The sequence below is a fragment of the Alternaria atra genome, assembly GCF_907166805.1.
Source record: "Alternaria atra isolate CS162 genome assembly, contig: 21, whole genome shotgun sequence".
In the NCBI taxonomy this organism is placed as follows: Eukaryota; Fungi; Ascomycota; class Dothideomycetes; order Pleosporales; family Pleosporaceae; genus Alternaria; species Alternaria atra.
In genome coordinates, this window is record NW_025091319.1 from 3,884,910 (window position 1) to 3,900,785 (window position 15,876).

The 15,876-nt window shown below is 50.3% G+C and overlaps 5 protein-coding genes across 5 annotated transcripts; 2 read left to right on the top strand and 3 right to left on the bottom strand.

Moving 5' to 3' along the window:
- Positions 1 to 431: 431 nt before the first annotated feature.
- Positions 432 to 2,190, bottom strand: ALTATR162_LOCUS1713 (uncharacterized protein; the record flags this gene model as incomplete). The annotated part of the gene is made up of 2 exons (XM_043309311.1): positions 432 to 917; positions 967 to 2,190. The coding sequence occupies 2 exons, from the start codon at positions 2,188 to 2,190 to the stop codon at positions 432 to 434; spliced, it is 1,710 nt and encodes a 569-aa protein (XP_043165246.1).
- A 701-nt stretch (positions 2,191 to 2,891) lies between these two features.
- Positions 2,892 to 3,354, top strand: ALTATR162_LOCUS1714 (uncharacterized protein; the record flags this gene model as incomplete). Its single annotated transcript, XM_043309312.1, has 2 exons — positions 2,892 to 2,894; positions 2,941 to 3,354. The coding sequence occupies 2 exons, from the start codon at positions 2,892 to 2,894 to the stop codon at positions 3,352 to 3,354; spliced, it is 417 nt and encodes a 138-aa protein (XP_043165247.1).
- An 834-nt stretch (positions 3,355 to 4,188) lies between these two features.
- Positions 4,189 to 6,558, top strand: ALTATR162_LOCUS1715 (uncharacterized protein; the record flags this gene model as incomplete). Its single annotated transcript, XM_043309313.1, has 4 exons — positions 4,189 to 5,147; positions 5,271 to 5,970; positions 6,034 to 6,296; positions 6,432 to 6,558. 4 exons carry the CDS (start codon positions 4,189 to 4,191, stop codon positions 6,556 to 6,558), a joined length of 2,049 nt encoding a protein of 682 aa, XP_043165248.1.
- A 933-nt stretch (positions 6,559 to 7,491) lies between these two features.
- On the bottom strand, positions 7,492 to 9,999 carry ALTATR162_LOCUS1716 (uncharacterized protein; the record flags this gene model as incomplete). The annotated part of the gene is made up of 5 exons (XM_043309314.1): positions 7,492 to 8,721; positions 8,771 to 9,202; positions 9,252 to 9,552; positions 9,603 to 9,759; positions 9,810 to 9,999. 5 exons carry the CDS (start codon positions 9,997 to 9,999, stop codon positions 7,492 to 7,494), a joined length of 2,310 nt encoding a protein of 769 aa, XP_043165249.1.
- A 3,913-nt stretch (positions 10,000 to 13,912) lies between these two features.
- Positions 13,913 to 15,059, bottom strand: ALTATR162_LOCUS1717 (uncharacterized protein; the record flags this gene model as incomplete). The annotated part of the gene is made up of 3 exons (XM_043309315.1): positions 13,913 to 13,970; positions 14,035 to 14,770; positions 14,840 to 15,059. The coding sequence occupies 3 exons, from the start codon at positions 15,057 to 15,059 to the stop codon at positions 13,913 to 13,915; spliced, it is 1,014 nt and encodes a 337-aa protein (XP_043165250.1).
- Positions 15,060 to 15,876: the final 817 nt, after the last annotated feature.

Here is a 15,876-nt window from a genome sequence, read left to right on the forward strand (position 1 = left end):
TTGGACATGGAACAATAGCATTGCTGGAAGCTGGGGTGAACTGCCAATCTTAGGGTTACGACTGCTGGAAGTATCAGATGAGATATGACTATGAATCAATGGACATTCACTTGAAAACTTGGTCTTTGTACTTTGTTGTGGAACTTTGCATGAATCTGCTTGATATATTGGCAGAATCACCAAACTAAAGGCATTGATATTGTTGTAGCACAGATGTTCACAGAGAGGCAACAGAGAAGACACTGATACTATAGCAATCCGTTGACCCAAGACGATCACTCGAATCTTCCAGATGATTATTTCAATCATTTCAAAGATCGTTTGAATCAGTATGCGAAAGCTCACCAAAGAGAGACAGGGCGCGACCGTATCAGGCAGGGGGTCAAATAATACATGTATAATGGCAATGGTGCTCCAAACGCTCAGCTACTTCAAATATCAAGATGTTGACGAATGTCATCCCCAAGTCTCCACTCCTCATCCCTGGCCATGCGGTCAAGAGGACTTTGCACATCATCCTCATCACTTCTACGTGTACCGGTTGTACCCGTGTCGCTGACGACTGTAACACCGCTGACACTACCGCTTGTGCTCTTGCTTCGCCTCTTTTTGAACCAGCTCCTTTTGCTCTTCGTGCTCGCTGCATCTGTATCAGACGCTATCGACGCGGCATACTCGCCTCCGTCACCTTCTACTAGCGTAGGATCGGTGCTAGATGCTACACTGAGACTGGAGGAAAGCTTTGTGAGATGGTTAGGGTCAAGGTCTCCGGAAGTGTCGATTGGCCCGGGTTTAGGAGTGGGCATGGGAGTGGTATCCGTGGATGAGGTGGATTCCACGAGCTCAGCATCGCGATACCATTTCCGGCGCCGCGTGTAACGTCCCCAGCCATCTTGGCCTCTTCGTCCGTCTCTCCACTATTTGAGTTAGCATCAATATAATATTAGAGGGGGTTCCTAAACGCACCTTGTTGTCGTAATATATCCACGCCGACTCCTCCTTGGAGGCCCCTTTCTCAGTCTTACTATCTTTCTCTCCACCTTCGACCTTCCACTCACTGCCTTGCACCCACCGCCATCTTGACTGACCCCCTTCAACTTCAGGCAATTCGAACTGGTCTTTTGGTGGAACAGGGTTCAAGTGCTCATCCGTCCAGGACGCTCGCTCGTAAGCAAGCATAGAGGATGTCCATCCAATGCCTAGCCACCTTCGCTGGTTCTCATAGATGGAAAACGTGAAGCGTACCCCTGTAGACTCGGGCCGACGCTTAGCCGCCAGTGAAGCCGCGACCTCCTGCGTGCTCTTCTTTCGAGGTGGCAGAGGAGGCGCACCCTTCCTGTCTACCGATACAATCTCGCCAAAGTCCAACCCAGTGATGAAGGCGCAGGTACGTCGTACTGTCCTCGATCTCCACAGTAGGGTGCGGGTTACACGAGCAGGTCGTGAATGCCAACTTAGTATTACTGTGCCTACCGCCAGTACGACTCGCTTCGTAGTCAGGATATAGAATGGCGGTAAAGTGAGTGCTATCCACAGCGGCAATACGAAAAGAATTCGAATGAATAGTACGGTGAGTGCTGGCCGTGTAGTAGCCGAGGTCGCAGTCCTCTGTGTAGAGAGGAAGTCTGTAAGGCGCAAAAAGGGATCCAGTAGGATGTTGCAGCGTGAAGTGAAGAGCTTTAGACTATCCACAATCTCTTCCAGGCTCTTGTGGTGCTTGATGTTGGTGTCTGACTCGACCCGCTTGTGCGCCTTCTGTCCCTTCTCCCCTGTCCACCCCGTCGATGACAGTGGGGAGTATCTTCGGGTGTACATGCCCAGTATCAGGCCAGATACTACTATGATAGGCCCTGCATATCTCGTCACGGCATCACCGTACATGACGACCGCCCAAAAGCTTGCGACTAGGAGAAAGCTCTCCCATGAATCTCCGGTTGTCCATGTTACCAGCCCAGCAAACTTGTTCAGAGGTAGTATGAAGGGGTGCGAATATGCGAGCACGCGAGTAATCTGCGGTGGAGTGGCAGCGAGTAGCGGGGATTTCTGGTGTACAAGTATGGCCGATCGCAGTTTTGTTTGTGGTGTCGTCTGGCCTAGGTTGGCGGGCGAGAAAGACGCATAGGTGGGCGTTGGATCACCGGTCGGCTGCGGGGACGACGCATCGTTGTTGGACTTGGAAGGGGTGGACATGTGCACTATCCAGGGTGTATCTAGGTGGATATAAGCATGTTGTTGGCGCGACCCGATTTACATGAATGTTGTTGTGAGCTTGGAAGTTACCAACCTAGTGCTGCCATGCATGGAGATGTGCGTCATCGCCTGGCTGCGCAGATGAGGCTGAGTGCTGTGCTCTTGTCAAGCCACGCTCGGTGATTATATAGGAAGGGTGGCTATTAACAATGCAAACCTAGAGCCCGAGAGAAGTCAAGAAGTGTCATGCAAGGTCGCACATGATGCTGCCGCCGGAAATGATGCGGGGATCTTTGAGCATGTGAATGTCTTAGTCCGAGGGCGACTTGCGGAAGCCTCATGGTAGCCCATCCGGCGACAATCTCCAGAAGAACACGACTGGAAAGCGCGTGCAAGGGATGCATCACTCTTACTCCTATGTTTTAATCGTATTGCATGGCCACAGCCACTGTCAAGTGCACAAAGATGGTTGCGGAGATCGCGGTTTGCGATCGTGACGTGATTGGTCGAGGTTACCGGCGTGATGATCACGTGCAGGCTGCGGAGGAAGGCCGAAAGCGCGGAAGGCGACCCAGAATTTTTGGGGATGCCCTCATCGACAACAACGCCCACCCACCCAAGACAGGCAGGAGTGACTCCCACATAACTTTCTGTTGCAACCGGAGATCGTGTACTTGCTCCTCAACTCTTCTCTTCTTACAATGGTATGTTCCTGGCCCTTGTCACACCATCCTCGACTAACACCCATAGGCCCACCGTATAATAACACAAGTCGTCTTCTCCGGCGCTCGAATAATAGGCCGTGCCGTCTCCGAGTCGTACCGTCAGGCCGCCGCTTCACAGAAATACGCAGCCGCCAGTCAAAATGGTGGAGGCAGCGGTGGCGCCTTCTCGTCCTCCAATATCACCATGGACGAAGCCTGCCAAATCCTCAACGTGGGTCCCGGAAAGATGGGTAACATCGAAATAGAGGCTGTCACAGAGCGATTCAAGAGGCTATTTGATCTGAACGATCCGAAGAAGGGCGGAAGTTTCTATCTGCAGAGCAAGATATTGAGGGCACGAGAGAGGATTGAGAGGGAGGTGCAAGGACATCAACGGGTGGCGGAGCGGGAAAAGGAATTAAGAGAAGGGTTCAAGCCAAAGTTCACAAAAGAGGAGTGAGCTTACTTGAGACTTGGCCGCAGTTCTTCTCGACCAGCCCATATCGAGGACGGAATCTACTGGTCGGACTACCTTGACGAACTACATGGAGTGACGAAGGAATAATATGTTGCATTTGGGGCGTTGGGCATAGCGTTTGAGCTTTGCATGTTCTATGGATACAGTAAGCGATGGCGCTTCGAGGTTGAGAGTGTGGTCAGATTAGCATGAGTATGCTTCGGTCTCTCCACTCTCTTGTGTATTCTATTTCTTCCCCAGTGTTCCTATACTGTACTATCAACGCAGCTACGTCGTAGCGATCAATAGAAGATTACCACCGAGTACAATTGAAACCCATTTCCATTCCGCAACGACTAGCCTTTTTTTTTGTTTTAGCAGAAACCTATCGGACATCAGAGCCTGTATGAGTGTTTGAGTGTATGATACGTCAATTGCATGCTCAAGGCATGGGATTCGTTTGCGGCTCAAATGCAGTCTTATGGTTTCACAGACTTCAGGCTAGTTAGTTAAGGGACTTTGTGTATATTCCATGTAGCAGTGGAGAAGTGAAAGGCGTTTGTGCACCAGAAACATTACTGGAAACTTTGTTCAACTCACTTCACGCACCGACCAGTTGAAGGCAAGTTGGAGTGAACACGGGGGTTGGGTCGCGCTCACCCCACAAAACCACGGGGCCGCGCTAGAGTCTTGGCTTACTCGCATTCTGTCTCGACAAATCTTTCGCGCCCAAAGACCTTTGTCCATCCGCAACACACCGCTATCGAACATCCGCCCACAACAAACGAAGTAATCAATTGCGCGCGACACCCCACCTTACTGCAAACGCGACTCAACATGGGAGACTCGTATCGCCCAGCGCGGCGCCCGCCACCACTCGTAGACCGCATGACGTTTACTGGTAATGATCGCGACAGCTATCGACCAGGCGGCGCGCGCAACAGCAACCAGTCTCAATTCACTTTCGAGTCTAGCCATCCTGCTCCCCGCTTTCCGCCTGCTGGAGACTCCAACGTGCCGCGTGGCCCTGCCGGTTCTGCATCATCAAGAAGGCGCGGCCGTGGTGGGGCCTCGCGAGGCTCTTCTCGTGCAGACGGTAGGAACAACGCGAATGGTTACCGTCGGGGCGGTTTCAAGAAGGCTGCCCCTCATGAGCGCGCTCTTCTTAAGCACCAAGACGAGGGTAGTCCTGAGCGTGCACTGGGTGTCGCAGACGGCCCCAACCGGTTCCACAACCCGGACGACCTGTCCGATGACGAAGAAGCAGATATGCAAGTAGAGAGCGCCGACTCCGCCGATGAAGATCGCGAAGGCGACACGCGGGAGCCCAAGGCAGCCCGGACGCAAGCCAAGCGTGCTGATGGCGACTCTGTTCCTAAGTGGTCTAACCCGGACCCGTACACTGCCTTGCCGCCTCCCGATGAGACCACAGGCAAAAGAACCGACTTTGTCAAGTTGATTCGGAAAGCGAAGAACCAAGAGGCAGAGAAGACAGCCGGACACAACTCTGTTGCTGCCAACGACGACTTCATCTCGTTTGGTGACGACGACGACGATGGCCCCAACACCGTTCAAGGCTCCTTGAGCGAAATTGCACACATTGACAGCATTGTTGATAGGCAACAAGCTGCTCTAGCCGAACATCGAGCACCTCGTCCTGCGAGGGCTAACAACAAGCGTAAGGCCAGCTTGAGCGGTGTAGTTCAAGAATGGTTGCCCGTCCCCAACATCAATCCAACGCCATGGCTCCCCTCACCCGACCCTTACGCACATCTTGCTAGCGAACCTGAGAAGTGGTAAGTTCTTTGTATACCTGCGGCTAGATTTCTCGTAGAGGTTTGCGATGCCAGTATATCCTGGAACCTTGCACGAGAACCTCTAGGCTTCGTAATGCGATTTTTGTACTAATGCAATGCTAGGCTTCACAACGAGATCCTCGACTTCTACGACTTCGTCGCACCCAAGCCCTTCGAGCACGAACAGCGTAATAGGCTGGTCAATCGTGTCAACAGCGCCATGGGCCAACGCAGGTTTCCTCAGGAGAACGGACGTATCCTGTGCTTTGGCTCTTTCCCTGCAGGTCTCTACTTGCCCACGGCTGATATGGATTTGGTATATGTCTCCGATAGACACTACAACGGTGGAGAAGCTGTTGTGGACATGTCCGCGAGGAACGCCAACAAGAGCCTGCTCTACAAGGCAGCTAGGAGGCTCAAAGACACGAAATTGGCAGCCAACGGTCACGCCCAGGTCATCCCTGCGCGCGTCCCCATCATCAAGTTCGAAGACGCTCTCACGGGGCTTCAAGTTGACATCTCTTTCGAAAATTTGAGCGGAGTGCAAGCGCAAGCCACATTTGCACAGTGGAAGCAACAGTACCCTGACATGATATATATGGTAGCACTCATGAAGCAGTTCCTTGTTATGCATGGACTGAACGAAGTCCACACTGGAGGGATCGGAGGGTACAGTATCATCTGCATGATCGTCAGCTATATTCAGCATTCCCCCAAACCGGACAACCTCGGAGAATGCTTTCTAGGATTTCTGAAGTACTACGGCGATTTCGATCTGTCCCGGAAACGCATCCAGATGCACCCACCAGCGATAATTGAAAAGGTAAGCATTCACATGTCGATATCAAACTTGGTTGATATAGGTTCGCACGGCTGACAATCGCAGACTAACTACGGCATTGATGGTCGTCCAGAGAGGTATGACGGTCTTTCCATCCAGGACCCTAACCGTCCCGAGAACAACATCTCTGGTGGATCACACAAGGTCCAGCTTGCATTTGATTGCTTCAGAGAGGCGTACCGCACCCTTCAAGACCGCATGCAGGCCGCTCGCTCAGGACAAAACATTGGACCCAGTATCCTCGAATGTGTCTTTGGCGGTAACTACGAGACGTACACAAAGCAGCGAGACCACATGAGAAAGCTCAAGTGAGTCGCGTTATACTGGATTTGAAGTGGGTGCTACATACTTTTTCGTGCGTACGCTGCAGGGATGAAGTTTTTGTCCTCATGAGCTCTTTTGGACTCATGAACCTTTTCGGACTGAACTTACTTCCTCTCCAGCCGGAATCAAACCAGGACACTTCTTGACAAGGACATCGATGACGCCCAAACATGGAATGATGAATGGGCACAAGCTATGTGGAAAACGATCCAGGCGCAGCTGAACGGAACGATGATTGCAGCTTAACGGGCCAGCGGGAATCCCAAGTGTCAGAAGCGTGTGGCGTAAGGCGTCATTATGGGTAGGCGAGTACGAATGCTTCGGCAGGGTCTACTCACCATGCGAACAGATTAGGGCGGCATGAAAGTCTCAACCCTCGCACGATACCCAAGGTAATCTACGGCGCTATAGGCGTTTGGCAACTATTTACGTACATTATCCGGACGGACGCCTCATCGACCGGAACAGGCCTCGCACACACCATGTTGATCCCACAGATCTCGACGCGGCGACACGAGTCCTCCCCGCCACCGATGTTGTCTTCTGTCTGGTCTTTAATTCATCGAACGACACGAGATGTACAGTCTCTATACGTCTTCCATAACCCCCCTGTTTCTTTGTACTGTAGATTTTCCATGATAAATCTGTTCTTTTTTTTCGCTGTTCTGTTTGCTCGCTCCTAGGAGCACCTAGATGATACTAATGATACGCTGAACGCGGACAACTCGATCTAGCACAAACTCCTGCTCTTGTAACGCCGAATCCGAAGCCTGGTCTGATCGAAGGACGTCGCATTGCGAGTTTCGACGTCAGTCCCCTCTTCAGAAATGTCGCCAGCAACGGGACGTCTTTTCTCATTGAGTAGCAGGCTTTATGCATGCGCTTGAGGAAGAAAGATTAGCCTGTTTGTATGTTTGGCCAGAAGCGATTTCAAGGAATAGCTCCAGCGTAGGCACAAGATTAAGGGCCGAAGTTTGCATTGCAACATGTACAATATGGTTGCCAGTCATTTATGTAAATTGTCATTGACTAGTAGCATTTCAAAGTAGGAGTACTCCAGACAACGCCAGGCTAACAATGCTCAAGTCAACACAATAAAAGCCTTGAAGGATATCCACCATCGTCACTCCCATCACCCACGGTTCGGGCTGTACATGACAATCAGGCTACCCTCATCCTCTACAATTCCTTCTTCGTCTCCATAATAGTCTCATTCTGCGCCCTGCTGATGAGATCTTTAGCAACCGCCGCGCTCTCCCTCCAGCTCCTCTGGCGCTGCCAGAACCTAATCTCGGGAGTAGTATCCCTAAGACTACCCTGCCTAGCTTCTTCTTCGAGACTCTTCCTAGTAATCTCGCCACCCTTCTCACTCAACCTGGGAATATTCTGCAGCTGGCTAAGATTCTCCTCGAAGTATTGCTTGCGTACCAGGAAGCGTTCACGGCGTTCCTTCTGTAGGCCGGGAGAATCGAGTTTGGACAGCACGATGCGAACCCCCCAGCGGAAGAGGATGAAGAGGTGTTCGGAAAAGAAGACAGCCAGGAGGAGGGCCCAGAGCTGAATGTTGGAAGGATTGCCGCTAGGACCAGTGCGGTCATTCCAGAACATGTAGACAAGAGCGGATGTAGTGAGGCTGCCCATCCAGGTAAGGAAGGAGAGGGAGTCGAGCCAAGGGCCAATAGTATCCGCGCGCCATGGAGTGGGTCGTCGCATCTCAACACAGATCTTCATAGCATCGGCGCGAAGCTCAATCCAGTCGTTGATCAAGAAGGATACAGCAGTAAGTGGCCAAACCACGGAGAAGAGTGATAAGTACCCGAATTGCACGACCATCTCACGAAGATCGGCGGTGACATCGTAAACATCGAGTTCGGCTTCCTTGCGGACGCGGTCAAGGAAGGCAGCGTCCTCAGCTGGGTCATTCTCAACGGTAGCCGGTGCGGAACCACCATTCCTCGCAGCCCTATCAGACTGCATCTCCTTGTACTTGGCAAGGCCACGACGCTTGAGGTATGGAACGATAAGCTCCATGCCAAGGTTGACGACTTGGGCGGTGACTGTGAAGTATATGACTTGCTTGCGGAGGCGGTCGGGGTTGATGCTCCAGCTGGAGCTCGTCGAGTTGAGGTGTAGTTGCTTCTCGTCTTCAGCAAAGGGTCGGACGGCAACGTTGAAGACGTCAAGGTAAGGTACAATGATCTTGCCAAAGGGTACATAAACGAAGGCAGTCAGGAAGATTCCCAGGTAGGACATGATGAAGTTCATGACGAAGATCTTCTGAGTCAATGCCTTCTCATACGCCTGCGACGTCTCATAGTTCTCGAATTGGGTCAAACGCGTAGCGGCCTGCGTTAGGAGGGTATTGAGGACGGGATTAACAGTTGTGAGAATGCCAGTGGGGATGAAGACCTGGTGAGGTTAGCCAAGCCGTATGCTGCGGGTCAGAGTCAACACTCACAAGAAGACTCTTCAGCGGTCCGTTGTAGACTTCAGAGATGAAGACCTCTATGCCAAAGCAGGTCGCAATGACAGCTCCAAGCGAACAGGCTGCAATGATGGCGAAGGGGATCTGCAATAACTGCCGCTGGAAGCGCTTGGATGCCGGGAAGAATCCGACTTGTTCGCCAGTGACGGGATCGGTGATGGTCTTTTCAGGTTCAAAGTCCTTCTTCCTAACATCGATTTTCGAGACACCCTTGACGCCCCAGCGAACGCCCAGGTCAACCTCCTGTTGTTTCCAGTATTCGGTGAAGACGGTGCACCACAGGGCGCTCGCAAGACCGTAGATAGGCGAGAAGGAGCCGAGGAAGAGCCATGAGAAGAAACCGAAGCCGGCAGCGGGGATGAGGAAGGTAAAGTAGGACTGTGTAAAGGCGAAATAGAAGGCAATCTGGCCGTGTTAGCTTACATGCGCACGAGACAGTATTGTGAAAGCTTACCTTCTCTCCCAGTCGGTTCCTGATATCGTCCAAATCTTCCGTCGTCAGGAAGTACTGCGAGGTCCACTTCTTAATCCAGTCCTTGTTGTAAGCATGGTCGTGCAGCGCAAAGATCGACTCGACGTTCTCCCATTCTCCCTCCTTGGGTGTTATGCCAGCTCCACCTTCGGACGGAGGGTTTGTGATGAGCTGGTATATTATGCGCAGTCTCTCGGCCTCGTAGAGGGGCTCGGCTTCGAGCGATTCGCGGGTAACTTTCTCGGGGGCAGCCGTTCGAACGCCGTGGATCCAGTCGCGGACTCTGTGCGTAATTAGGAACCGACTTTGTAGGCGGTATGAAGCGTTGCGTACCTGGACCTGTATACTTCACCAAACAAGTGCTCGTCTGAAGCTACTCTCACGAAGAGGAGTATCGAGTGCGATTCTCCATTGCGGACCTCTGTCTGCAGCCCAACGTTGGCCAGAGCCTCGCAGAGCTTCTCAAACTGCGCAATCGCCTTCGTCTTGTCTACGCGCCTATCAGCATATCAATTCTAGACCCCGCATTGGCACACATACCAGTCTTCGCAAAGCGATAGCTAATCACGTAGTCGACGTCCAGGTTGCTCTGCAGCGCCTTTGATTTGGCCATGTCCGACGACGAGCCCGAGGTGAGCAGGGCGATTTTGATACGGTAAATAGTCCACACGAGATTGGTGAAGTAAGGGATGGCAGCTTCGGTGCTTTTCCCCTCTTTCTGGGTCGACATGCCCAGAAATGTTGTAATTGGGGTTGGCCAAGCTACTGGGAAGCCAAAACGTCATCGACGCGCAGATCCCGCCTACGCCATCCCTGCACCACATCGCTCAATCTTGTACAAGACACAAACAAACAGGATCTTTATGTATGAGCGGACCTGTGTCATGGTGCAGCTTCTTTCGATAACATTCAGCTGTACTTCAATCCGTTATTGAGAAAAGACCACGTAGTGCTTGCAAGTGCCCAACAAGTTCTGTACACCTTTACTTAGATAAGTCTCACCCTTTTTGTTCTTAGTTTTCCGGAGATATTAAATCCAAGGTCGTCAATTTGAAAACACCCTACCCTTTCCGCCGTGACCAAGTCCTTCCACTCCACGGCCACGAGTAATCCTTTGTTGTGCCCATTGTGAGAGAAGCAGCCAAGCAGTAGGAAAGACCAGAGTCCCTGAATCATGTTCGTATATACCTCTCTTCGCTCAAAAGATGACACGCCTGGAAACATCTTTTTCGCTTTTTGAGCCTTGCCCATGTCCCACGCGGTGGTTTCAAACATGGGCTCATTGAACCCAGGCAAATCGTGTAAGGTCACTAAATCAGCGTCAAAGTGAATGACGGATACAGTGTCGAGAAACGCTCGGGAGAGGTCTTCATGAATTGAGTGTGTATTTGCAGACACGCTCTCCGAGCCCAGATATACGTTCCGTGCGAGCGGTGTGAAATTGTCTGGAAGATCGAATGGGCTGACCATTTCACCTATCCAGCCCGTCCAAGACCAGGATGGGAATCCTTGCCTTCGCTTACAAGTGCTGGGCAAGAACAATACCCACCCCAATGAACGAAAAAAGTACTTTTCCTTGAGGCCATCATCTTCCATTGTTCCTGGAAAGTATGGTAGGCCAGCGATATGGTAGAGTGAGGGCTGTATTTCCGACAAGTACCTAAACGTAGGTATACAAAGTCAGTAATTTCTTAGAAAAACCTCGTACAGGGATATAGCGTACTCAATCGCCCCAGAGAAAGCATTCAGTGCGTCGGAGTGGTAGCGTAGTTCACGTTTGGTGTATTGTGCAGCTAAACGCATGAAATTCTTATGTCGATGAAAAATGCTTTCATGATGCGGTGCAGTCGACGTACGATCGACGGAACAAACAGGCGATAATTTCGTGCTCCAATCGTCCCATATGACACCACTTGGATCTTTGATGTGCTCAACGCCACCAATCGATTCTGTCCACGACGCAGTGTCGCAGTAAAAGGACATCTCCTGATCGGTGAAAACAAGGAGTCTTTTTGACATCAGGCCTTCCTGGAACGTCCAACCGCGTTCCATCCATGCTGAGTTTCGGAGTATCGTATAGGCATCCGTTGGTGACAAACCAGAACAAACAATGTTTCTGTCGTCGATAGAGAAGACTTTATATTCCGATTGACGAGCACAGTTGACTCCAGGTAAACCGCTGTGTTTACTGGAACCAGTGGCGACAATAGTGAATTCTGCGTACCGATAAATTTTGTCCATGTTGCGTATCTGGTCAGCCTTATGCGTATTGTCTTTTTGCTCAATGCAATATGCATCACACCACAAGTAACGAAACCCAAGGTCAATAGTAACGGTCATAGCGTCTGCTACTGTTCGGGGAATATAAGATGGCCACGAGTATCGACCGACATTAGTCGTCTGTTTAGTCGACGCTGAAGCATCGTCCGGGCCCCAAACATAACTTAATGCAACCCAACATGAGCTTGATTCAGCCTTGATAATCTTCTTCTCGTAGCAATCCATCAGTCGCATGCGATTCGGAACCTGTTTCCCAGTGCGACAGCTTTTATGGTATTGTAAACAATTCTTGACCCAGACTTTTGCGCGACAGTGATCGTAACGTTCCGGGACCCGCTGAGCTCTGAAAACACTTGGGCTTCTTTGCAATATGATCGTACCCATAAGATAGTCCTTCTCTTGGGTAGGCCATAGCAGTTGCTCCCATGGATGATCCTTAGGTATTCGCACTGTACTAAAAGCTTTAGGCAGCCAGCTATTTTCTCTGTAACGGTGAGCACGGCTCAAAACGCTACATAGAGCACAGCCCGGTTTATATGGTAGGCTCTGACGAATTACCATCATCGTAATGCCATTAGTGTAATGCTTTGTTTCCTCACTAGGCATGACTAGACTGTTGCGTGGAAGGTCAATGAATTTGATCGAACGACATGATGCGCATGCTATGTCGTATTGACGCTCGGCAATCTCGCCCCCTTGTAACTCGACTCCGCCGCTTGTCATCGTTACTATGGGCAGCATGCTCAAGTGGGGCGTCCAGTGGAAGTGGTGGAAATCATTCATAGCGGTAAGAAACTGCAAAACTGGAGTTATAAAGTGATTTGGATGGGGTTCTACTCGAGGAGAATTGATCAATTTTACCTAGGTACGAGACGTGGCATGCAAGATGGTGGCACGGGCTGAGGGGTTCAAATGTTCAAATGTTCAAATCCTACAAGATCTTCGGTGCCAACCCACATCCGGCTTGGAAGATTAATAAATTAGTGTAAGCACTGGAAGGATACCAACTCGTCTAGCCATTCTAATCACCTACATCTCCACAATCAACATCTACAGAGCCTGTATTCCCACTGCAACAAGCGACTAAGAATACCTTCCATGCATACTGTAGCCCTCTAACGTAGACAAGCGTGAACATGGTTCATTCTTTTAGTCAGAAAGTCCTGAGACCAATCAAACAATGTTTCACTGCACGATGCTCAATAGCTCTGGGGCCGTCGCAATACCGGAACTCCTGACATGAGTACGAATTCACTAACGATACCTAGATACAATGCCTAGAGTAAAGCTAAGTTTGATGTAGACCTAAATGCAACAGCTATTCGCCAACCAGTTTTCCATTATGTTGTAATCCACTGTCTAGATCTTTTCTTTGACTTCGTATATCCACAACTTCCCAGTACCACTTGAGCTATGCATTGCTAGAGTCTACTTTTGTATCGATTTACCGAAAGTGCTGAGAATCGTTTGCCGGTTCGTGAGGCGTGTTGTAAATAGTGTAGCGTTTCGGTGCCTATCCTGTGTATGCATGTTACTAATAAAGCGGGCTGCATACACATCCCGAATATGCATCCAATTTTAAATTTGACTGAATTGTAGCAAGAGAGGGGAAAGCACTCCATTAGTTATGGATTTCACTGGAGAAGCATATTGCACCCTCCTTCCACGGAGCCAGCTGCACCAAGTAGCATATACTATAACATATATTGGTAGCCACGACAACCCGTATCACTGGTTTGGCATCGTTAGTGTCCTATGGCGTCGTGTATGATTTCAGAAGCGTAGGATCAGTCCCGGTAGATATAGGCGAGTCTGCCTTGTAAGGCATCCTCAGGCAGACTTCAGGCCTCCAGGCACACCTGCATGGAGACTACCCCTCTCTCGGTTCTCAGAGAACATCGTTCATGTATAGGCTTTTTGGTAGGTGGACCCTGTGATCATCACGAGATAACGACTTTTGGTCCAGCGGACGAGGTTGGAATCTATAGAGTGAGGCTATTGATGAACGTATGAGTAGTGTGAGAAGAGATAAGAGCCAGCCCTCGAGAACACCGGTACGACCATATAGCGCCTATGGCTAAAGCAGGAAAATCGAATGCAGATATCCGCCCAACCGCTCCATGCAACGTCGTATCATGCAGGCTAGGGGGTATCATCATGCGTATGCAGAAACAACCCGCAAAGGATATCGAACCACCAACTCCCGTGATAACACCACCTCCTACATCAGGTGCATAAAACCATCCAATCAACGTCAAAACCTATATCTCTGGACATATTAGATTGATTAATCTGGACAACCCCTCCGAATGGCCCACCAGCAAGGCACACCATGAATACTTGTAGAAGCAAACCATGCATGGCTAGGCACGATGTAAGTCCTTGGAATTACGATCCCAGCGCCTGTTGACGGCTCCGAGCCTAGATGTGAGTGTACAAAGTCAGTATATGTTTCATATGCAGTTTGTGCAGGCGCATTACTAACACTGCTTTCAGTATTCCGGCGCCAGTAAGCTCAGTATCCCCTTCACCAGTGAAAGGCACCGTATCCACCATATCTCTACGAGTCCCATCGCCCGCTTCGCGCACCAGTTCAGGTAGGTCATCATCAAGCTGCTTGAGATGATCTCGCGCACCGGGTTCCTTCCCAACCTGGAAGAACTGAATACCCACTTGCCACAATTCTGCGGGTGTCGCATTGAGCTTCAAGGCGGCTGAGACGATAACGGATTCGACGTCATCAGATGGCACACCATCGGTGATGACAATAACATTCATGGGCTTGATACTCTGGTCTTTTTCAAATCGCCGAATATATGACTTCAAGATCTTATTCAAGCGCTGACCGGTTGGTGTACCACCGCTGGGACGCACAGTCTGGAAGATCTCAATGATGGTACTCGCTGATGTGACGTTCTTGTAAAGACTAGAGTCTGGGTGGTTGAGGAAGTAGATGTCGATTCCATCAGCATCGCGCTGAGTACAAATCGGTGCAATCATTTCAAGAGCCTTGCCAGTCTCCTTCCAAGAACGACCAGCCATGGACCCTGAGTCGTCAATTAGAAAGACTGTATCGAAGGTTCGGAGGAAGTCATAAGGATCATCGTCCGTGGGATCGATAGCTGGAGCTGAATTTGCTGCATGAACGTTCTGGGCTGGGCCTGGCGTATAAGCCGGCGGGGCTTCACGATTAGAACTGAAGGGATTTATACTTGAACTGTCTGGCATGAAGTCAGTGTCTGAAGGAAACACTCGTGAAGTCCGTCTGATGTGGGATTTGTAGTACTTACTAGGCCTCCGTGTAGCAGGCGACGCCGAGGCAAGCGGGTTAGTGCGTGAGGGTGGTGTAAGACCACTGTTGCGGGATCCAGAACTTCTCTTGCTGACTGGTGTAGCTGTAAGCGTATTATCCAGCATCTGTCCAGCATTTTCTGCATCCCGTGTGGTATAGTCGTTGCTCGACTTTGAAGCTTTGCGGGTCGAAAAGGTCTTCTTCAACTTTTGATACATATTTTCAGGCTTTCTGGACAGTGTACGGTGTTGGGTGTATGGCGAGGTAGTGTAGTTCAGAGACTGGGTGTTGTCAAAATACTGAACAGCGGAAAGTGAGACAGACATTCGAGCAAGGGCAAACGTCAAAGAGTTCGAGAGTAAACTGTAACGACAGGTGAAAGCTTGTTCAAGCACAATGCCCTTGTCTTAGTGTAAGAGGAAAGTTGTCCCATGGTTCATGAATCTATATACTATTCACAACAATCGCAACGTTACAGTATGGAGACCGTTTAGTAGCGTTGAATCTGCCTCGTGTGCGCCTCAGCAGAGGCCTTGAGAATTAAGGTATTAGAGGCGATTGAAACGTGTGTCTACTGCTAGTCGGTGTGCCTCGGGTAAACTGCATTCGAAAAACGCCATGTGCTACGCAGAAGCAAGCATGCACAGCCGAGCTGTTGCAGGTAGCGTTAATTGCTGATTGCTCAGCCACCACAAGCAGATCCACTCACAGGCATGGCTCACAACCATCGATTGTTCTTTGAACGAATCACGCGTAATGCGCTCAAGAGACTAAAACATGCATGAACCACTCCACTCCACTCGAAGAACATCTTTCGCGAGGTCAATAGGCACTGAGTTGAAGAAGTGGATTGGTCTTCCTCTCGTTGCAGTACCTTCAATACATCAACATTCCCTCTCTGACTCCTTGGTGTTACTAAGGCGGACACTACCTCGCGGTCCTCTAGCTTTGCAATATATCTCCACTATCCTCAATAGCTGGGAACTGTTTCCATGTGATGCCGACGACATCTAATAGATCAAGCGGTACTTCGAC